The sequence below is a fragment of the Phyllopteryx taeniolatus genome, chromosome 3, assembly GCF_024500385.1.
Source record: "Phyllopteryx taeniolatus isolate TA_2022b chromosome 3, UOR_Ptae_1.2, whole genome shotgun sequence".
NCBI lineage: Eukaryota > Metazoa > Chordata > Actinopteri > Syngnathiformes > Syngnathidae > Phyllopteryx > Phyllopteryx taeniolatus.
This window is the reverse complement of record NC_084504.1, coordinates 21,095,173-21,119,439: the sequence shown is the minus strand read 5'-3', so window position 1 is coordinate 21,119,439 and position 24,267 is coordinate 21,095,173. Positions and strand designations below refer to the sequence as shown.

The 24,267-nt window shown below is 41.4% G+C and overlaps 2 protein-coding genes across 3 annotated transcripts in view; both read left to right on the top strand.

The window, feature by feature from the left end:
- Positions 1–891: 891 nt before the first annotated feature.
- si:ch73-130a3.4 (uncharacterized protein LOC664763 homolog) lies at positions 892–9,193 on the top strand. 2 transcript variants are annotated; one of them, XM_061767514.1, is made up of 6 exons: positions 892–1,058; positions 1,780–1,972; positions 2,333–2,455; positions 3,625–3,835; positions 8,607–8,760; positions 8,833–9,193. In XM_061767514.1, the coding sequence occupies exons 1-6, from the start codon at positions 979–981 to the stop codon at positions 9,038–9,040; spliced, it is 969 nt and encodes a 322-aa protein (XP_061623498.1). In that variant the 5' UTR covers positions 892–978; the 3' UTR covers positions 9,041–9,193. The 2 variants fall into 2 exon arrangements, with proteins under 2 accessions (XP_061623498.1, XP_061623499.1); XM_061767515.1 differs by lacking the exon at positions 892–1,058 and adding an exon at positions 1,082–1,609.
- A 2,293-nt stretch (positions 9,194–11,486) lies between these two features.
- adamts12 (ADAM metallopeptidase with thrombospondin type 1 motif, 12) overlaps positions 11,487–24,267 on the top strand; it is a 29,627-nt gene continuing 16,846 nt past the window's right edge. The window contains exons 1-3 of the mRNA XM_061767023.1: positions 11,487–11,749; positions 13,517–13,866; positions 23,260–23,437. Of these exons, the coding sequence (XP_061623007.1) occupies positions 11,641–11,749; positions 13,517–13,866; positions 23,260–23,437 (637 nt within the window). The 5' untranslated portion in view covers positions 11,487–11,640. The remainder of the gene's footprint in view (positions 11,750–13,516; positions 13,867–23,259; positions 23,438–24,267) is intronic.

Below are 24,267 nucleotides of genomic sequence, written 5' to 3'. Positions count from 1 at the left end.
ACACGTTCCTATTTCTTAAATACTTATTTCAGCATTTTTAAACTGCATTTAAAAATATATACAGTACTGTGTCAAACAATAATACAGTTTAACACACAATAAATGAGAGCTGCAACAAAGCAAAGAAATACAATTGAAATAAAAGGATAAAATAACACTTCATTCATGATAGCTTGAATTAAAATCCATCCATCCATCCATTTTCCTCCGCTTATCCGAGGTCGGGTCGCGGGGGCAGCAGCCTCAGCAGGGACGCCCAGACTTCCCTCTCCCCAGCCACTTCCTCCAGCTCTTCTGGGGTGATCCCGAGGCATTCCCAGGGCAGCCGGGAGGCATAGTCTCTCCAGCGGGTCCTGGGTCGTCCCCGGGGTCTCCTCCCGGTAGGACATGCCCGGAACACCTCACCGGGGAGGCGTCCGGGAGGCAGCCTAATCAGATGCCCGAGCCACCTCACCTGGCTCCTCTCAATGCGGAGGAGCAGCGGTTCTACTCTGAGATCCTCCCGGATGACCGAGCTTCTCACCCTATCTCTAAGGGAGAGCCCGGACACCCTGCGGAGGAAACTCATTTTGGCCGCTTGTATCCGGGATCTTGTTCTTTTGGTCCCACAGCTCGTGACTATAGGTGAGGGTAGGAACGTAGATCGACCGGTGACAGTGTTGATGGTGCACTGCTTCCCCCTCCTGAGATGCTGGATGGTGGACCACCTGGTAATTCTAATCAAGGCCAAGGATTCACAAAGTGAGTTGAATTCAACGCAAAAAAAACTGGGCAAAAGTGGGGTTGGGAGCTTTTTTTTTTTTTTTTTTTAATAAAATATTTTCCAACTAAAATAAAATTCACAGCACTATTATGCTCACGTGTAACTGACGTCACTTCCATGTTACAGTGGGCTAGCGCGTCTTTGTAGCCGCCATTTTGGAGCGGTACTTGCGAGCGGTTTATCTACAGTAGAGTATTTCTGAACAAAATGACAGTATGCCTCAGTATTGTGCTGCGTTGGGGTGCGTGAATAAGCGCACGGCGGTGACAAAAGCCAAGAGAATCACATTCCATAAGTAAGTACATAAAACGGGGAAGATGCAAACATATTTGATATGCACTGTTGAGCGCAGAACAACTGGAGGGATATGACTTGACCCCGTAAGGCTTTTGTTTTCGTTGATAGAAGGCGGTGTTTTTCTCTTATATAGTTTAAAAAACAAAACAAAAACACGCCAGGTAACACTGGAAGTCAACATGGTCACTGTTGACAAACGAATCGTATTCTGCGGAAACCCTTCGCCGACGTAAAGCGGAAGTAGACATTCTGGCATCTCCTCTAAGTACGTACGTCAACACCGTAGCCATCTTTTCCCGGGCAAAGCGGACTGTGTAAACATACACGTTAACGCACAAGACAACACGCCCGGGGATTTCTTTGGATGTCAGGCTCTATCCCGTGCGGAAATCTCAAGCAAAACCATACAATATAAACACCGAAAACAGCTTTTACAAGCCTGTCTTTTTGGGATGGACTGAAACGAAAGATGCCCGACTCGTGTGCGGCGTGGGGATGTACAAACCGGCGCACAGTGCAAAGCAAATCGCAGGGAATTACCTTTCACAGGTAAGAAAGACTGTAAGACCATTCTGGGTTCAATATGAAGCACCAGCTAGCTTGTCACCAGTGTTAGGATATCAATAGCTATGCAACTAACACTGCTGCTATAATAACAATGTTAAGTGTCAATGTTAAGCACTCAGTGTGACATATGATGAATGTCATCATGTTTGCAGGTTTCCCAAAGAGAATGACTTGAGGAGGCAGTGGGAAGTGGCAGCAAGGAGGAGAGGTTTCTCCGCCACCAAGTCCTCGGTCCTTTGCAGCGAGCACTTCAAACCGGCGGACATTGACGCCACAGGCCAGACTATCAGGATTAGAGAAGGAGCCAAACCGTCTGTTTTCAGCTTTCAGTCTCCTCTCCAAAAAGTGGGTGTCACAAATTCTCATAAAATGTTTCTTTATAAGTTCTAGACCTTTTCACCCAGGTGGCTTCTCTGCCACAAGGCAGTCTTGAGATCGTCACCGTGCAGCTATTTCCGACAGCCACTTGATTTATCCTCATCACCCATAGCTTCTGCTAGATGAATTTATATTTTTTTAAAAGCAAATCAAATAAAACATTTTAAAAAACGAATATCTGGTGGCGCAACTCAAGTTTTTGTCATCGTTTCAGTTCAAGTCTGTGCTAGTCAATCACTTTCTGCCACCCAGGACCCTGGTGCCTATTGGTAACCAACATTTTGAAAAGGTCTATTTACAATAGTTATTTTTTTCTCTTTACATCAGCCAGTGTTTACCAGGACAACACAAACTTCCAAAAAGGCTCAAGAGTCATTGGCATCTGGTACTTCAAGAAATGTGCGACAGACTGAACCACCTCCGCCGCCGCCATCACCCCCTCCTCCTGATGTAAGTACAGTGGTTCCCCGCTATAGATTTTTTGCATTTTTATTGTGTTAAAATACATTTACAATGTGTTTAAACTGTTTTGTGTGGGAGTGGTTAAATAAAATTCTGAAACATATGAACCCACAATGAATGGGGGTTCACAGAATTTGCCATGACTGAAATGCCAGTGAGCATCATGTGAGCGGACACAGTTCCTGTCATTGGCTTTGCACCATGTCTTAAGCACTTCACATTCACATGCATATACTTAAGTGTGGAAACTTCTATGTGAGAATGCTGCGCCTCGCATCAGAAGAGGTGGAATGGATCCCCTTCCGTGATGTTTTGTTTGACCTTTGAGTAGAGTCTGGCGATATAGCCTCAAAATAAAACATTTTCCCCCCCAAAGTCTGAATTTTAATTTATTTTTTTTTTATAATGGCTGCTAGACTGACTGGTTTTATAAACTATCTCCTCTCTATTCGCAGCTATGTTGTTAGTATTAACAGTGCACATCAGCGGTCCCAGCTTTGTATTACAGAAGCATAAAAAATTGACTTGACGTGCTGACAAATAAACTTTTATTCAACGATATAATCGATGAATCGCCCAGCCCTCCATTTGAGGCAGTTTGAGGCTGAGGAATTTTGGTCGAACTCAAAATTCCATCCATCCATCCATTTCCTGAGCCGCTTATCCTCACAACGGTCACGGGAGTGCCAGAGCCTAACCCAGCTATCATCGGGTAGGAGGCGGGGTACACCTTGAACTGGTTGCCAGCCAATCGCAGGGCACATATAAACAACCAACCATTCACACTGACATTCACACCTACGGGCAATTTAGAGTCTTCAATTAACCTACCTTGCGTGTTTTTGGGATGTGGGAGGAAACCGGAGTGCCCGGAGAAAACCCACGCGGGCACTGGGAGAACATGCAAACTCCAACCAGGTGGGGCCAGGAATCATACTTTACTGAATTCCAAATTTGATGAAGATTTTGAGGATTCGCTATGGAAAAAGATGGTGCTTTAATTTATTATGTAATGGCACAACTTTTGATACAGCTCTTGTTTTTAATCCCGTTAGATGTGCAGGGATACATAATGTTGATGATGCTGATGCTCATTTGCCTCTGAAAACTTTAATTTTTTTTTTTTTTTTTTTAATAAATATAAAATGATGTTCCAGGACCACTGCTATGCGCTGCCTGCGTCTCCCGCCGGTCTAAAGGCCCGACTGATGGACGCCTTAGCGAGGGTGGAGAGTCTGGAGCGGGAGCTTCGGAACATGAAGGACAGAGAGCGGCGGGCCAAGAACACCGTGTTTGGTCTTCTGGAGGATCTAAGGGGCAAGAACCTCATCAACGAAGAGCTCAAAGATAAGCTGGATTCATACTCGGGTAATGTGACGAATGATCTTGTTTTTGCCACGACAGTCCGTTTTGGTTAATGCTGAGAAACAATAAACAAATAGCAGCCGTGTCGCAGAGTTATAACTGTTTAAGCAACTCGTATTTAAACATAAATGTTGAAGCAACACATTTAGACAGACAGTTAGAAGTGCAACATGTAATTGATTAATCATCAACTAATTGATTATAAACTTAATCAACAGCTATTTTGTTAATCAATTAAAATTGTCCAAATCCTAAGAAATAAAGCCTCTCATTAGTAAATATTGTCAGATTTTTATAGTCCTCCATGAAAGCAGACTGATTTTCTCGGTGTTTAATCAAAATAAGACTTTTGCAAACCTCTCCTTTCAAGATGGGAAAACAATGATCAACATTTTTGCGTATTTCCTGGTGGATGTTGTGACCAAACCAGTAACTGAATCATAATCAATTTGTTTGTACATTTTCTGCACTGCCAATTTGAAATAATGTCCTATTTATTAACTAAGGGATGGAAATTGAAAACAATTATTTTTAAATCAGATTAATTGAAAAAATTATCGACATTTTAATCGACTGTTAAAATAATCATTAGTTGGAGCCCTACAGACAATTTAACAATTCTCACTTTTTTTACTGGGGCTTACTGTGTCAGTTGTGAAACTTTTTTTTTCTCTCTCTCTCTGTCTATACTATACTGCCCCCAGGTGGCTAAGGCGTTCATACCAGAAGAAGCAAAAGACCAACACAAATGTAGCAAAAACTGTTTAATTCTTTACATTCTATTTAATTATGACGTTATTTTAAAGCTATAATACACAACAATTTTTTTTGTTTTAAAAAAAAAATTATAATAATAATTTTCACCCAAACCACTACAAGAGTAGATGACCAAATGCTGATTAAGGCTATCAGGTTCTGACACATCTTGTTATATTTTTCAATATTTATTTTTTATATTTAGTGACTATCCTATACATTACCACGCTGGATCACATGGTGGCGTTCTAACATTATGTAGCGGAAATGATGTATTTTACCTATGAACGGGCAGGCCCATACAGTGCCGTGAAAAAGTATTGGCTCCCTTCTCAAATTCTAATATTTTTGCATAGTTTCCCCACTTACAGTGGGTACGGAATGTATTCAGACCCCCTTAATCTTTTCACACTTTGTTATATTGCAGCCATTTGGTAAAATCATTTAAGTTCATTTTGTTCCTCATTGATGTACACACAGCACCCCATATTGACAGAAAAAAACGGAATTGTTGAAATTTTTCCAGATTTATTAAAAAAGAAAAACTGAAATATCACACAGTATTCAGACCCTTTGCTCAGTATTTAGTAGAAGCACCCTTTTGAGCTAATACAGCCATGAGTCTTTTTGGGAATGATTTTGGGATTCTCTGCCATTCCTCCTTGCAGATCCTCTCCAGTTCTGTCAGGTTGGATGGTGAACGTTAGTGTACAGCCATTTTCAGGTCTCTCCAGAGATGCTCAATTGGGTTAAAGTCAGGGCTCTGGCTGGGTCATTCAAGAACAGTCACGGAGTGGTTCTGAAGCCACTCCTGCGTTATTTTAGCTGTGCGCTTAGCGTCATTGTCTTGTTGGAAGGTGAACCTTCAGCCCAGTCTGAGGTCCTGAGCACTCTGGAGAATGTTTCCTGAACTTGGCTGCATTTATCTTTCCTTCAATTGCAACCAGTCGTCCTGTCCCTGCAGCTGAAAAACACCCCCACAGCATGATGCTGCCACCACCATGCTTCACTGTTGGGACTGTACTGGACAGGTGACGAGCAGTGCCTGGTTTTCTCCACACATACCGCTTAGAATTAAGGCCAAAAAGTTTTATCTTGGGCTCATCAGACCAGAGAATCTTATATCTCACCATCTTGGAGTCCTTCAGGTGTTTTTTAGGAAACTCCATGCAGGCTTTCATGTGTCTTGCACTGAGGAGAGGCTTCCGTTGGGCCACTCTGTCATAAAGCCCCGACTGGTGGAAGGCTGCAGCGATGGTTGACTTTCTAGAACTTTCTCCCATCTCCCAACTGCATCTCTGGAGCTCATCCACAGTGATCTTTGGGTCCTTCTTTACCTCTCTCACCAAGGCTCTTCTCCCCCCAATTGCGCAGTTTGGCCAGACGGGCAGCTCTAGGAAGGGTTGTGGTCGTCCCAACTGTCTTCCATTTAAGGATTATGGAGGCCACTGTGCTTTTAGGAACCTTAAGTGCAGCAGAATTCTTTTTGTAACCTTGGCCAGATCTGTGCCTTGCCATAATAATGTCTCTGAGCTCTTCAGGCAGTTCCTTTTCTCTGACATGCACTGTGAGCTGTAAGGTCTTATATAGACAGGTGTGTGGCTTTACTAATCAAGTCCAATCAGTATAATCAAACACAGCTGGACTCCAATGAAGGTGTAGAACCATCTCAAGGATGAACAGAAGATATGGACAGCACCTGAGTTAAATATATGAGTGTCACAGCAAAGGGTCTGAATACTTCTGGCTGTGTGATATTTCAGTTTTTCTTTTTAAATAAATGCAAACATTTCAACAAGAATTTTTTTTTCTGTCAATATGGGGTGCTGTGTGTACATTTAATGAGGAAAAAAATAAATGAACTTAAATGATTTTAGCAAATGGCTGCAATATAACAAAGAGTGAAAGATTTAAGGGGGTCTGAATACTTTCCATACCCACTGTAAGTGTTTAAGACAATCAAACAAATGTGAATATCAGACCAGTCTAACCGAAGTGAACTTAAAATGTTGTTTTTAAATGGGGATTTAATTTATTACAGAAAATGTGTGAAAAAGTAATGGCCCCGTAAACCTAATAACTGGTTGGGCCATCCTCAGACGCCACAACTGAAATCAAGCATTTTCTATAACTGACAATGAGTCTTTCACATCTCTATAGAGATATTTTGGCCCACTCTTCCGAGCAGAATTGTTTGAATTCAGCAAAAATGGAGGGTTTTCATGCATGAATGGCCTTTTTAAGGTCATGCCGCTGCATTTCATTTGGAAAACCTTCATTTTGTTCTTTTAAGTCATTCAAAAATTGAGCTGCTGGTGTGTTTTGGATCGTTATCCTGCTGCAGAACCCAAGTGTGCTTCAGCTTGAGGTCACAAACTGGTGGCTGAACATTCTCCTTCAGGATTTTCTGTTAAAGAGCAGAATTCATGGTTCCATCAATCACAGCAAGTTGTCCAGGAGTGAAGCAGCCTAAGACCATCACACCACCACCACCGCCATGTTTGACTGTTCGTATGATGTTCTTTTTCTGAAATGCTGTGCTACATTTACGCCCGATGTAAGGAGACACACATCTTCCAAAAAGCTCTACTTTCATCTCGTCAGTCCATGTAATATTCTCCCAAAAGTCTTGGGAATAATTCACAAAAGAGGAACCTTTGTTATTTTTGGTCAGCAGTGGTTTTCGCCTTGCAACTCTGCCACGGATGCCATTTTTGCCCAGTCTCTTCCTTATTGTTGTGTCATGAACACTGACATTAACTGAGGCAAGGGAGGACTGGAGTTCTTTAGAAGTTGTCCTGAGTTCCTTTGTGGCCTCTTGGATGAGTCATTGCTATTGTCTTGGGTTAATCTTTGTAGGCTGGCCACTCCTGGGAAGCCTCACCACTATTCCATGTTTTAGCAACATGAGGATAATAGCTCTCCCTATGGTTCGCTGGAATCCTAAAGCTCTACAAATGGCTTTCGTAACACTTTACAGACTGGTAAATGTCAAATACTTTATTTCTAAATAAATAATGTTCCCGAATTTCTTTGGATCGGGTCATTTTGTTGCAGCTTTTTTAGATCTTCTGTCCGACTTGATTTTGTTGGGACAGATTCTGTTTAAGTGATTTATTGATTGAACAGGTTTGGATGTAGTCAGGCCTGTGTGTGATCAGTGAAAATGAACCAAAAATTGTTATTAGCCACAACTAATTAATGATTTCCCAAGGGGGGTGATTACTTTTTGACACAGGGCCAGGTAACTGAATATTTCTTTTTCTTAATAAATGAAATCACCATTTAAAAACAGCATTTCAAGTTCACTTGGGTTATATTTGTCTGATATTTACATTTGTTTCATGATCTTAAACATTAAAGTGGGGAAACGATGGAAAAATATAATAATTTAAGAAGGGGGGCAATACCTTTTCACGGCACTGTAGATGGACAACGCGCAAGTCGACTGAGGCATAGAGAAACGAGAAAGCCACTGAAGCAACATGTCTGAAGAGAACCCCAAAAAAATGTCCAAGACATGCTGTGGAAGTGGATCCTACCACAAAGAAAAAGCCTGCTTGTCGTTCGGCTAAAGGATTATTCCCAAAGAAGGAAAGTGACCGACGTTTTAGACAAACAGTGGAGGGAGGGGTCGGGAAGGTTGTGCGGAATTTTGGAAGGAGGGGAGGAGGCCGGACAACCATTTAGTCTACGTCATATCGAAGCAACGAAGGCTTTGTTGTAATGCGGTGTCAGAAATCACAGATTATAGCTTTAATGAAGTACGCTCTTTTTGAGCACTACTTATTTGTTTCATTAAAAAGCACAATACACATTTTTTGTTTAAAAAAAAATGTGGGTGCAGACTAGAACAGATTATTGGCATTTCAATGGAGAAAAATGACTTGAGATCCGAGTGTTTTGAGTTGTCACGAAACAAATTCACATCTCAAGGCACCACTCTTAAGTTTTGAGTGTCTATTTCCATGTGCATTTCAAATGACACATATCCCATATGGCTGTGTTTGAATTCCAGATCTTCCAGTCCACCTGCTGTCCAAACAGGGCAACGACTACACCAAAGACCAGAGGGAGTTTGCCCTCACTCTCCACTTACACGGTCCAAAAGTATATAACTACCTGAGAAAGTCTCTCCACCTCCAGCTACCACATCCACACACAGTACAAAGGTATTTGGACTCACCTTTGAGAAAGTCCTTTTTAAAATACAAAGTAAGCAATTTTCCTGTTCTTAAAAAAAGGTGGATGAGCTCCATAGATGCCAAGCATGGCCTTGATTCAACGTCGGTAAAAATTACAGAAGAAGAAGAAGAGGCTGAGGATGCGAGTGAGACCCTCACTGACGCAGAGACTGACTTTCGGCAAAATCCTCTCACACAAAACATAACAGTGTGTGTAAAAGATGTGGACACAGCTCACCTGTCAGAAGACAACACAGGAGAATCTTAAACCTGGGTGCAGTATTTAAAAAAAAAAAAAAAAAAAAATTTTAATATGCAAACGATTTCTAAAATGTACAAAGACTGTTAATAGGATTACAAACACTTTCTTGTTTGATGCATTTTTGTGCCACAGAATTAAAATGAAACTCAATTTTAAGAACTCCTGCTTGGCTTTTCCTTTGCTTTTGAGGACTTTGCAAACAACCCAAATGCCCCCCCCCCCCCCAAAAAAAAAAAATGTAAATCTAAGAGAAGTTAAACAGCCTTAAATGTTGCAAGGTTACAAATGGTGCATGATGAACTAGTTTGCGCCTATTCCACTGTGCAAGCCAACCACAGGGGTAAAGGTAAGGAATTACATGTTTTCATATTTATGGCCTTGAAGTGTTTTTGATACTGATATTTATTGTAATTATGACAAGAACCCCTATGAAATACCACTAGGAAACAGTATGGCTGTGTCAGCACCTTCCCCACCTGTGGTGTGTCGTCAAAAGGGGTGAGTAGTTGTACTTTATTTTGGCTTTATTAGCAGCGGTTTATGTTATTGTTAGTTTTTTAGTAGTAGACAACCATTCACACTTTTGGAGAATTAAGACAAGCGCTATGAAAAATGGATGAATGAATATTCTTTGAAATACTGTAGGTTTGGAATGGATGAATGATTAGTTCAAAAATCCTGTACAGTTAATACAGGCTTTACGATGGTGACAGTTTGAGACTAGAATGGAGTAATTTACATTATATGCTATAATATATATTTTTTTAAATACAATTAGAACAACCGATGAGACAGAACTGATTGTTTTCTTTTGATGGGTCCACTGCAAAATATAGTCAACTCCAAACACAATAATAATCACATTGTTGAATTAACAGCTCCCAAACAATGTTTAAACAAAACTGAGCAATATTAGCTTTTGTTAAGACAATGAGACTGCGCAAGTGCCCCTTTAATCCGTGAGCACATCCTTTGAGATCCTTGACTGGAGAAGTGCTGACCTCCTTCACTCTTGTGTGACAAATTGGAATGAAATGGCCCAAACCACCCAGACCTGTTACTCACCACAACACAGGGCCATCTCGATGAGGAATGCGGCCGCAAGCTCCTCGTGGGGGGGTGAAAGCCTCCCTGTCCCACCTAAGACGAACAAAAGCTCCCGATTATTTTCCAGGTTCAGACGTTTCACAGTCTGCTGCACATTACTGTAACAGGAGGCTTTGTGGGAGTCTGTTTCAGTAATGTCTGTAGGACAGAGTTGTTAAACAAGACCATTTCCAAGCACTGTCAGGGAAGTATATTCATTTTGTGTTTATTGTTGTTGGTTGCAGTGGTGTACAACTACAATGTATCATAATGAGAGCTGTTGAAATATTTCGGTTACTTTATTTAGCCACATGAGAGGGACAAACTATGAGGAACAGTTATTTCTGTAAGATGCAGTGCAGTTTTACACATAAAGAAAATAAACACATAGGTCACGAACTCAAGTTGCAACTGCTGATATTGAGCTTTTATTGGATTTTAAGTTTGTTGTTTTAATCATTGTTTATGGACAGGAAGGAAGACGTCAAGAGAGAAACTCAAAAAGGTTGCGACCTTATTTGTAATTTACATCAGGCGATGCTGTCCTAACACTTGCACGCAATATTACAAAAATAACCAACAATTCCCTTTAATATGTTTCCCCAGATTACTAATAAACAAATGTGTCTCCTTTGTAATTCATACTTTGCCTGTAGAAAGCGTCTTTGGTCAACGCAAATGGTGGAAGTGAAGCGGTGGAATGAGCAAACATTAGTCAGGGATTGCACTTCACCCCACCCAAAATAAAATTGAAACGTTGCATGTGTTTGCGCTCGATTCAGCTCTTGTTTGATGTTTTCTTTGGAGAAACAAAATGCAGTTTATGCTTTCATACTGCCAGATAAAAGATATAGGAGAACAGTAGTGTTCCATTTATGTCTTTTTGGGTAGAATATACACTAACGTACTCATGGTGCATTTTATTAGGCACCGTGGTAATTTTTAATAATTCGGAACCTAACCCCCCACCATAAACCAGGAACTGTATATATATTTTAAATAATGAGACCTCTGACTCATTGGTAGGATAAATGATGCATGATTTGGTGCAAACTAATTTATAATCATCATTGTTATTATCTTACTATTTTTATTATTGTAATTTGTAGTAGCACTAGTAGTTTGACTGTATTGAGTTGATGAGTGTGCCAGTAGTGATAACATTAGGCGTCATGACGCATAGCTGTGTGTCTGAGGAGCATCTAGCTGCAAGTTGAGGCAGGGTTGGAGCCCAGGAACCAGTGGATCCTTTTGCTCCTTCCCCATGTTGCTCCTCCGAGAAGGAAAGCAGACACCGGCTTTTGCAGAAGAACACTCCTCTGTCTGTCCCTCCCTCCCACCCTCCCTCCTCACTAGAGCCTCAGCTTTCTCCTTCCCCGTGCAGCCCCGCTCGGTTCCCCCAATGAGGCAGGACGCACTCCTCCTCCTGAGCCCGTCCGTGTCATGAGACAGTCAGTATAGTCGCTCCTGACGCCCCCGTGGACTCCTTTTCCACAGCTTTGGTTTGGTTCCATGAAATAATGCCATGGTTGCAGGAGTGCACGGTTCTTCTGCTGCTGCTGCAACACTTTGTTTTCTCCCTGGCAGGCGGCCATGAAGACTTGAACCTCTCTCTCTTTGCAGGACAAGGTCAGTGTGCTGCTCATTCACACCTCAACTCAATGCCTCAATCATTTAAGTTCATGCATTAACTGCATAAGGGCAGTTGGGATGCTGCCCCACCAAATCCAGATGTTTTCCCTTTAACTTTTTTTTTTTCCATAATACAGAGCAGTGATTCAATCCTGACATTTTAATGAATTAATCATAATCCATAGTGGTGCCGTGCCCCTCATTCCTTAAAGAGTGGCAGAGAGTTTATTTATTTATGTATGTATGTATTTATTTCTTTTTATACAGTGGCACCTTGACTTACAAGTGTTCCAAGTTTTTTCTGTTCAAGATGTCACTTAGTCGTTGTTTTTTTGTAATGCCCTTGCATTTGGACAAGGAGAGACACGGTTGCCGATGCACTTTCAGACGTTTATTGAACAGGACAAACGGTCAAACACGCAAATACAAAATGAGCTGCTGCAGGGACAACCTGACTTCAGCTCCTGATGTCACTCAATAGGCCACGCCCCTTAAAGGCACACATTCAACACACGAATACTGTAATTCATACAGCATTTACACTATGAAACTAACTTTAAACTTTATTTTCTTTACATTAATTTTTTTTTTATGTTGTTTACGCAATACAGTGTTGTATGTGCTGGAATGGGTTAAGAGCATTTCAATTAAGAACAAAATGAACTTGCAAGTCAAGGTACCCCTGTGTTTTTAAAAATAATTATATCAATCGAGTTTCTATCGCGCTTGTCCTCTTTAAGGTGAGCTGGACTCTATCCCAGCTATGTTTGGGCGAGAGCTGAGGGACACGCAGGAGTGGTTGCCAGCCAATCGCGGGGCACATATGGACAAACAACACCTATGGACAATATAGTCTACAATGACCCTGACATGCATGTTTTTAGAATGTGGGAGGAAGCTGGAGTACCCGCAGAAAGCTGACGCAAGCACAGGTAGAACATGCAAACTCCACAAAAGAGGGACTGAGCCAACATTCAGACTCAAAACCTCTCAACTGTAAGGCAGATGTGCTCACCGTTAAGTCACTGTGCTGTTATAATGATAAAAATTGACTAAGAAAATATTTAACCTCTATATTGCTCAGTGACTCGCCGTAGTTTGTTTTTATGTCTCAAAAGTATTTTTTGTCAAAATGGCTGTCTATTGTTATCATAGAACGGCTCCAACTAATGGAGACAAATATAAATGAAAATAATAATAATAATAATAATCGTCGGTGGACGACTGGTTAGAACGTCTGCCTCACAGTTCTGAGGAGCGGGTTTCAATCCCCGGTCCCGCCTGTGTGGAGTTTGCATCTTCTCCCCGTGCACTCCGGTTTCCTCCAACATCCCAAAAACATGCATGGTAGGTTAATTGACAACTCTAAATTGCCCGTAGGTGTGAATGTGAGTGCGAATGGTTGTTTGTTTGTATGTGCCCTGCGATTGGCTGGCGACCAGTTCGGGGTGTACCCCGCCTCCTGCCCGATGATAGCTGGGATAGGCTCCAGCACGCCCGCGACCCTAGTGAGGAGAAGCGGCTCAGAAAATGGATGGATGGATGGATGGATTATTCATTCCCTATGTGGCCATGCAAATGTGAGACTTGCCCAAGGAAAAAAAAGTCCAAGCAATTGTGTTGAGTACAGTATTTTTCTTGGAACGTAGACTGCATACTTTCTTGTTGTTGGTGCCCCACCAGTGTTTCGTCCATATAATACATAATCATAATTATTATCTTCCTATTGCATATGACTCTACCACCCTGCTTTCAATTCTACAGGTGATGCGCCTCAGTCAGGATCCGTGATCCATCCAGTGAAAACCAACGCTGCCGGAGAGTTCATCTCCCACTCTCTGTCTCACCATTTCAAGAATGGGCGAGTCAGGCGAGACCTGAGTGCGGTGGGACAGGTTTACTACAAGCTCAACTACACAGGTCGCGCTTTATTGCTCAATTTGACCGAAAACCATCAGCTGCTTTCAAGCGACTACATCCTGGAGCGGCGCAACGGCGACGTCAACCGGACCGAGAGTCGGCGGACGCCTGCGGAGACATCCTGCCACCTTCTCGGCACCATGGAGGTCTCTGGGGTGAAGGGAACTGCTGCCATCAGCACATGTAATGGACTGGTAAGGAGTCACGTTGCAGTACACTACATGTACTGTAGCTCTTAGAAAGACTTATCACTTTAGTTTTGGCCGGGGGACGAAAGCCATGGGCACGGTGTATTCGTGGTTAGGGCATCTGCCTCAAAATTCTGATGTTGTGGATTTGAATCTCGAATCCCGTACCCCACTTTTCTTGCCAAGTCATCTATGCCCTGTGAAAGACAGTCCAACCAGTTCAGGGTTTGACTCACTTTCCTCGGCAAAAGTCAGCTGTGCCTTTCGTTTGACTAGTGACCAGTCCAAGGTGTACACCGCTTCTCTTGGCAAAAGTCAGCTGTGCTTTGTGATTAACTACTGTTATTGGTGATTAACCAACTTCGAGCTCTAACCATCATTGCGCAGTGATAGTCGACTATGTGACTCATCAGGGTTCAACCCGTAGTGGAAGGTTAACCCCCCCTCTGCTCACCAAATGTCTGCTGTTCTCTGCGATTGACTAGTGACTAGTCTGGGGTGTACCCCGCCTCTCACCCAAGTCAGCTGGCATAAGCTCTATCTCATCTGCAATCCTCATGAGGACAAGTGCTACAAAAATGAATGGATGCATTGTTGGACTAAAGAAGTGGTTCCACAAAGTGGATTAAATTAACAGTCACTCCTGATCTGGATTGTGATTCCAAGGCAGGATGGCCTAAAAAAATTGATTGCAATAATTTATTCTGCGTTAATAAGAAACACAACTGAGTTTTAGTTATTTGTGTGTTGTAAATCCACGGTATTTGCCTGTGTTTAATGTTCTCATTCCATTCCCATTGTCCAACTAAAGTCCAACAATTCTCTCTTCACCAAGCAAGGCACGACGGCCACTCTACCTGCACCCTTTAGGTACCTTACCACAGCGATTGTTACACCACAACAGGCAAGGCATTATCGTTTACGTGTTCACTCAACTGTATTGCCCAGTGGACTTTAAGAGAGAGGTAATATTGGCCTTAGTTCCCTCCTATGTGGTCGAGGCTAAAATATCTCCATCCGACAGTGTCTTGTCTGTTAGTTTGCCCTTCAAAGACTTTCCGTCACAGTTTGCAGAGCGGTCGCCCTACAGGCCCACTGACAGCTGCTGCTGATCCTTATAAGCACACCATGAGACCCTTTCCTGTCTTCTTAGTCTCGCTTTCACTCACTGTCACTGAAATCCCCTATAGCTCCAACCTTTTACTTTGTTGTCCCCTGAGGTACGGCTTCAGTTGGAGCATATTCCTATAACTTGGAAGACAGGTTGATACAAAGAGGTGTAGGGTCATTCATCCATCCATCAATTTTCTGTAGTGCTTATCGTGCTCAGGGTTGAGGTGAGCTTACTTCAGGTGGACTGGCCACCAGTCAATCACAGGGCATATATAGAGACAGACAACCATTTACACTCGCATTCAGTACTGTACTGAACTGAGCTGAACCCAATCAGAGAAGCCCAACCGATTAGAAATAGTACCTTGGATGTGATGTGACGTGACGTGACATTTCGTCCTGTTTTGGTGTGTTTGATTGTGTCACAGCAACAAGTGCCTTCTGTTATGTTAGCGGGGCCTACACTGCCTCTCCCTGCCGAGCCTCATTTGTTACATCTGACTCCGGAGCCAAGTTAATGACAGCCTGTCCCGCTCCGGCATAATTTACAACTGACCCACTTTAGACCCTCCCCGGTAGTCCAGCTCATTGCACAGATATGTGTCACTCAAACCTCATATCTTCAAGATGGAATTCTAGTGTTGTTTTTTTTTTTTTTCTATTCCCCTACCCCAAACTCCAGGAAATCCATTCTGATGTATTAGCCAGAATTTTCACAGTTGTAGAAGCTTTACAGTTGTTAAACCCCCCAGAGGAGTTGACTTTATAGGCAGATGTGGGGTGGAAACCTTTCCAGCTGCAGCGTCAGGAAACTGAGTCGCACTGCTTTAACTTATGAGGGGTACACCAATAGTGATATTTAACATCGGAACTGATTTTTTAAATGTGAGTGACCCTGCGCATGACGGGTAAAAAAAAATTGTCATGATGGTGCTTACTCCCCTTAGTGTTTGGCTTACTTCAGATGACCAAGACAGTATACCACACACACACACACACACACACACCATATCTCCACCGACAATCATGATTCTTCCTCCCTGCACCAGTTATTTGTCGTACCACCAAGACTGACCTGTGAGAGGCAACACGGTACTGTACTTCTGAAATTTCCTCAAATTATTTGGGGCAAATCATCTCCACATTATTGTTGCGCCTGTTAGCTTGTCCCCACAAACTGTGGTCATGCGCTATAATACTAATGTCTTAACTATAATGTTTTTTTTTTGTCATTGTCATTTCAAAATTGATTAGGTTGGTGACTCCAATGTTAGCTTATCTGGTAACTGCAGTAGTCTCCCGATATATTATATAGGAATAGGACTAGCTTTCTTCTGTTTCGTAGGAAGAGAATTGTTGGTGTTTTTTTTTTTTTTTTTTTTTTTTTTTTTTAAATCTGTTCTGGACTACGGTGATGTAGTCTACAGACATGCCTCTGCTACTACCCTCAGACCTTTAAATTCAGTTTACCATTCAGCACTCAGTTTCATTTCTGGTGCTGGCTACACTACTCATCATTGTTCTCTCTATCAGTTTGTTGGTTGGCCCTCTCTCCATTAGACGTGAGATACATTGGCTATTTTTTTATTTTTAAAGCTCTTCCTGGTAAACAGCCCTCCTATATCACCAACATGTTTGACCAGTTCCAATGATTTGTTCTTTTAAAAAGAGCTTGTACCAATCTTAATTGGTTCAACTGCTTTAAATGTTAGTGCTCCTATGTAGCTTGGCCCAAATCGAAGTTGACCACACCCATTAGGAATTTGCCAGCAGATATGTTGAACAGGTTTAACAGTTAGGGCCATTTTCCGAGCAGATTGAGGAGCAAAAATCAGTCTTAACACATCCCATACCAAAGGATAATTGCCCAGGATAACACTGGGGAACGCATTTTTTGTTGAGTTAGGTATGACAGCTGTTTTAACTGTTTTACTAATTTTTGGGTGCAGAATCCAAAACTGATCTCAGTTTTTCTCTAGCACGTCAAGTTTTTGAACTATAGGATCTCTGTTTTTTTTTTTTTACATATGAAAAATGTATGTATCTATGTAAATAAAACACTAAGATGTAATAGTTACTAGCTTTGGGGGGAAAAAAACAGCATAAATAATCAAATATAAGCACAAAGTCAATAAAACATGGACGAAAGACAGCTTTTAGATAAAGCGTGAAATTATCTGTAGCAGCCTCATAAACATCGGAGATTGTCTGTTTCCCCTTAGCAGAAGGCAAAGTCACTTTGGTCAAACAAATTGACTGAGCTCATCTCCGTTATTGAACCCACATGTGAATCTGTCACAACTGCTGGCTGGAAGTCGCTGAGATTCCATGCGAAGCTTCTCCATTCATGTAAGATGTTCTCCGACAAAGCTTGGCCATTCCCCGAGGCACGGCGCTCTACGAGAACAAACAAGTTCAGACCTCTTACACCCACTTTTATTTTTTTTTGTCTCTTGACACGAAGACAAATGAGAATAGTTTTTGACCGAACAGACAGAAAGGAATTCTCTTGTAATGATCCCCTCACTTTATAAGTAACAGCTTTCTTGGCAGAAAGTTGAAAGGTGGTCATTGTATAATGAGCAACCCCCTCCCCTATACCTGTTTCCCACTAATAAGTCCTTGAAGGTCACCAACAGCGGGGACTCTATTCTGGTCACACTGCAACCCACAGAAGCAGGAAAGAGCCGTAAAGCAGTTCCACATGGCCGTTGTATTTACAACACCGACCCATGTTATGGTAACCTCCCCGGGTCCTGTCACCTCAGATTAAAAACACACTTCCTCCAGGTTGCAGGGATTCAGAGACCGGCCCCATACTTTTCTTGCATAAGATTTTTGGCTCAAGACCCAAATTTAGGGTGGGAAAACTGACAAAATATTTACGCAAATCGATAGTTGACATAGATTCAAGTAGTAGTCGCAGAAGTACTCACACTCTGCACTTAAATAGTAGTACCTGTACAGACCTTTGATAAAAGTAGAAGTAATCATCCAACTCTCGTTCCAGTTATGAGGTTGGGGGTTTCAAATCTGGGCTCTGGCCTTCCTGTGTGGGGTTTGCATGTTTTCCCCGCGCTTGCGTGGACTTTCTTCAGGCACTCTGGCCTCTTTTCACATTCCAAAAACATGTTTTTTTTTTTTAGGTTTATTGAGGACTCTAAATTGTCCATAGATGTGAATGTGAGTCTAAATGCTTGTTTGTCTGCAGTATGTGTCTCTTGCGAATGACTGACGACCACTTTAGGGTGTACCCTGCCTATCACCCAAAGTCAGCTGGGATAGGCTCCAACTCACCTGTGACCTTAGTGAGGGTAAGCGCTACAGAAAATGGATGGATGCATAAATACAATACCCATTTTGATAACTTGTCACAACGAAAAAAACTCCTGTAGCTAGTGTTGGCTTGACTTTTCTGCTATCAAAACAATGTGTTCCTTTGCTAACATTGTAAACTGAATAACAAAAAAAAAAACTAAATTAGCTAGTGATAACAGATAAAAACTACACCTTGTGTGTTTTTTTTTTTTTTTAAATCGGACTGAGAATTTTTAAACGGCAGAAGCTGGTGGTGTTACGAATGAGCAGACTAAATATTGGACCACAAAGCAGAGAACCACATTACAGCAAACATACAAGGTTTTATTGAAATAAATGAGCACGACAACGTGATGATTAATAAATACTAACAGAAAAACTACGACGACACAAAAAAAGATACAGTAAATAGAAAGGACAAATTGCAACTCCAATAGATGGAGCCACAACACCAGCTAGACGCAGTCAGTGAGAAGGGAAACTAATAACCCAATCTATACTACGCAAATGAGATGGATAAACCTTTGCCCAACAAAAGGATGGGACTCTTAACTGCATAAGTTAAGAGGTAAGTGGTAACAAAGGAACTCAGCCGTAAAGGAGCTAAACGATGCAGGAAAAGACCAAACGAAAACTAGCACAAAGCACGAAAGAAAATCTTTATTACATAAATTTAAAAGGATTAAACTAGGGAAACAAACAAAGGAACAGAGCATAAGCTACACGTTTTGAAAGAAACACAGAAGCAGGAAAACTTATGTAGGTGTGAGTGAGGAAAGAAAGAATTGGAATGAAATGTGGCGAATCAAAAAGGCACACAAACTAGGTAAGCGCAATGGCAAAAATTCGGCAATATTTTGGCCTGCGCTTAAGAAGCTAGTTGATTATCGTGCAGAACCGCTGTGCACGAGGCCCCGCACATCCTCCCAACTAGGCAACTGAAAAAAAACCAACAACACAGCATCCAGACAGAATCACAGGACAATGACAGGTGCTTTTTACTGTATACTGGCATTTGACAACGCATTTAGCACAAATTCTTTTAGAGCCAACAGCATCCAAAATTCTCTTCAATAAAGCCACAGATGGGGAATATCTTGCTTCTCTGAATCTGTTTTGTCTCAGTCCTCCATGTTGCTGCTGCCCCCTTTTTTCTTCCTTATAAGGCCCCAAGATCTCAATCAATCAATATCTCAACTGCAGCTGACTACCTCGTTCTATTTACCCCTTTTTTATGTTGTCGTCATCCGTGGAGGTTGAACTAATAATGTTGACAAAGAATGGATTAGAAAGAACATGACTCTCCTCGCACTTCCGACTTTCTCTGCGTGACGTGCGCACTCATGTCCGACAACGAGGCACGCTAAAGCGGCCATGCCAGCGGACTCTCCTAAGGGAAAAGGCATTTTCGGGGTGTAGGCATAGCTAGGCTAGCTAACTGCACGTCGCAATTGTTGCGGATAACCTAAAAAAAAAGGGAAAACTGAAATGGTGAATAACTGTTTAATACTATAGCTCCACAAATCAGGACTATATAGTTCTCGGTCTTTACACGTTTTCAGCATTCATCTTCAAACGTAAACTGTATTTACAAACAAATCTCTGAATTCACTTTACAAGGTCTTTAAGTACAGGACCAAAGCTTTTTGCATTTTGTTACTTCCCACCACTGACGGGTGCACACGGTCATTTGCGGAGCACAGGTAGTGTAAATAAAAGAGTGCACAAGCCCAGACGTACATTCGCTTTGCAGATCATATGAATCAAGCAGAGCAATGCGTGTTTGGATGGGCCTCCTTGTAGCATTCCTTCCCGGCCCATCTGCACTCCACCACCTGCTTTGCTCTTTGGAAGTTCAAAACTGCACATATATAGTATAGGAGATGACATGGTGTTCCGATAGCAGCGAAACACCAAGAAACGTGCAGGAAACCTAGGTTTCATACAGCACATTGTGTGTTTGTCTGTGTTTTGTCTTGCGAGCTTTATCTGCTAACGTGAGAACGGGCTGACAGTAAAAGAGAGTGTGAGAGCAGTGAAATCAGCTGTGAGTTGTGCACAGAACCTCTGGGAAACGTCCGTCACATTCACTGGGGGTGTATCAGCTTACATGCTTTGTGGATGAGTCCTTCAACACTTGTAGCCAAAGGCCATTCTCTAAATGTTTTCCTCCCTATTTAATTTCTTCTCACTTTGGGTGGGGATGCAAGAAATAAAACTGCTCCGTACGGTAGAGCCACCAACATCGAACACGACCGCCAACATGTTCCAATTTCCACAAAATGTTTCTCATCCGTTAACAATAAACGCGTAATTCCTAACGCAATTTTACAAAATGTCGCTAGGCATGCTGGGAAGTACAGTTCCCTGTTGAGCGTTGGGGAAGTTGACACCAGGCATCCCAGTATGCCTTTTTTCGTTAATGTTAATTGTTGTTTGTGTTTCCTCGTTGTGTAATTGTAGTTGTATGCAAGTTGTACTTACATATAGTTGCGGTCGAAAGGGGGGTCTCGCACAGGGCCCCGTTCAAGCCAGGACTGCCACTGCCTGTGACTGACCCTAATAAGGACGAGCGCCAAAACAATTTTATTTTTTTTCATTCAGCTGAGATAGGCTCCAGCTCATCCGCAACCCTAATGAGAATAACCACTATGGAAAATGGATGATTTTATGGAAAATAAAATAAAATGTCGTTTGTGATTCAATAAAATAATATAGGTGGCGCTTCAAAACGTTTCCCGATAAGAACGCCAGGCCTCACATTTTTGGGCGGGTCTGCGAGGGTCAGTCACCCACTGTAATTTGTTCGCAATTGTCCGGTTTTGTCTAATTAAGCAGCGTCGCTTTAACTGTTACCATCAAGAAATAACACAGCTCACTTTCAAGCGCACGTTCTATTCTTTTAAGAATTATAGATTGGAGCAGCCAAGACAAAGACAAGTATGTATGGCAGTGGTTTTAGTCCTTGAAAGTTTATTTGTTATTTTAAGCCACTTTAATATTATGCACAGTTTGAACATTAACACATGCACTTGAATAATGGACAGTTGGGGGGGAACCTACTTAAATGATTCAATTTAACATGTTTTGCACATAACTTAAATAAAAATGGCACTTCCAATAAAATGTTTAAAACAAAAATTAGAGATTAAAAGCAAAATTATTGTACTTAAGTTAAATACAACTCAACTATATTTTAAAACTGCACTGTACTTGAAAGGTAAAAAAAATATACTCGACTACTTGTGCAAGCCCACATACCACGAGTGGTACTCTTATTACAATTTGATAATCACTGATCTATGTCTTGGGCATAATAATTGATCCATATGAATTCTGTCGATTGGGTGGAATTGAATAATAATGTTTTGAAGCATTTGAGTCAAAATGCAGTGTATTGCTTGTTTGCCGTCTTAAGAAGTAAAAAGTGTGGTATGGGAAGCTGACCTACATCCACAGCAGCATTTTTTCTGTTCATTGTGACAATGGCATAGAATCAGGAGTTCAGAACATTCAGAGAGATTCTCCCATCCCTCGAAAATAAATAGCTGACTCATGTTTTTACCATGGTGGCCTATTTTACAAAGGCACCCCAAATGAACTCTGTGAACTACCCCCCCTAAAGGAAAAATGATATCCTGTGCACATCTTTGAATGAACATGTTTGGGGATTTTTCTCCCCCCCGCTTATGAAAGTGGTCAGGATGACCTAGAAAATTTTAACTGTGCATAACTGGAGCGCTGCAGAGCAGCAGGACATAGCACATGGCCTGATTTTTCACAGCTGCTTTTTGCTCCTCACACGCTGAAGAAACCGGCCAATCGGATGCAAGAACCAGGAAAATATTATAGACACCTCTTTGGAACATGCGGTTTATTTCAACACCACTGCAAACCACAATTGTACATATTAATGTTGCTACTTTCTGCAGCTGCGGCAAAGATTATCACACTTTGTAGTAGTAAAATAGAAGTGCAGATAGTAAAAAACAGCAAAAGATGCCAGCTTGCTGACAGGGTGGACATTTTTGGCTAATGTTGGCATTTAAAGAGCACATGGTGGACCTTCACTAGTTAGCAAGCTGAATGTGTACTGTTTAACAAATAGCTTTCAAATTTCTAAAAGATTTTAATAACTATTATCCAACTACACGCATAATGATGATTAAAAATTTCGAAACATAAGTGAATATTTATTGTGCAACTACTGTTTCAGCCTCTATTGAAGAAAGACAAAATGCTGGTTGGGTTTTTAAAAAGGGAATGTACACCATATTGACAGGGTGGAGAGCAATTTTAGGGACACATGCAAAATGTTCAATATCATTATGAAAATGGAATATACAGCTCTTGTATTGGATCGCATTATTTGGCCATCTTTCATGCAAGTGGCTTGAAAGACAGTGAGAAGTTCATCCCTGAACAGTCTAGGCTTGTTTGGACTGCACACTCACATTCGCATACAACCTGAACGTCCACACATAATCACATTGATGAAGATCGCCTTTAGCCTGGGCCAGAGGTGAAAACGATACTTAACACGAGATGTCAAGTCCACCCCTAAAGAAAAATATCCAGAACCTTCTTTTATGCCTCTGAAATACTTCTTTGTTTGTGCTCGGAGGGCGTGTGTCTACGTACTTTTGTGTGCACGTGTCAGAAAAAGGCAAGTGCTACACCAGTAAGAACTTGCATGGCATACTTGGCAAGACGTTGCTTTATTGCAGACAGAATGTGCCTGCGGGGGGTGGAAAAGGAGAAAGGGAGGGATGTCTAACAGCTCACCTGATGAATAATGATTAAATTGACTGAGCAACGACCTTTTTCTGGAGATCCTATAAGTTGGAAAAGAATCTTCATGTAACTGAGCTGTGTCAATATAGTAAAAAAAAAATAATAATAAAATAATAAAATTGCCCTTAATCACATATCAGCCTCATCACACGTGTATTTTTCTCTCCCCAACAGAGAGGCTTCTTCTCCCTGCCGGAGGGACACTTTTTCATTGAGCCGCTCCCAAAATCTCCGAGTGATCCCGCAGGTTCCCCAGAGCCGCACATCATCTTCCCGAGAGTTGTCACGGTAACGCACAGGGGAAAACGCAGCGCCGAGGGCGAACAGACACCCAGCCCGTGCGGAGTAACAGGTATTTGTCTGCTTTTCCAACTGAGAATCTTTTCACTTGTTTAGGCAGGTGGGTACAAAGTAGTATCAGGGCAACAGTAAAAAAAAAAAAAAAAAAAAAAAAAAAAAGGGGGGGGGGGGGGATTATACTACTCTACTAATTTTATTGTTTTATTAATTTTTTTAAACTTTTTTGTTATTGTGATTTTATACTGTCTTTTTTTCCATTGTGGCCCTAATAATTTGTAGTACATGCAAGCAGAATTCAAAGGAAAGTGAAGGAAGTGCAAATGTCTGAAGCCACCATTAGATGAGTTGTTTTAGCAATGTTACACTGAAAAAAAAAGTAATTATATGAGGAAAAAGTCAACTTTTTTAAAAGTATAATGTTACAAAATGAATAATTTTTGAGGAAAAAGTTGTCATATTATGAGAATAATTTTCGATAATAAAGTTGAGTATTACCCGAATAAAGTCGTAATTCTATGGAAATAGAGTCAGAATATTATGAGCATAAACATATGAGGACTATTAAGGATTGAAAAAGCTAACATGTTTTCCTCATAATATTATGACTTTACACTTTTAACATTTCAATTATATTGTCAGAACCTTTTCTCCTCATGAATTTTTTTTCTTGTACCAGTAAGATTTTATTCTCTTGGCAGTGCTACACAGTGAATATAAAAAGTCTGCGCACCCCTGTTCAAGCACCAGTTTTTGGTGATTTAAAAAGTGGATTTTTACTTTCCACTTCGAAAAGATGTCATATTTCTTTTCGATTGAGTCTTTCAGGTTATAGGTCACATTAATGGCGGAAAAAGTTTTGAAATGATTTATCTTGGTCTCATT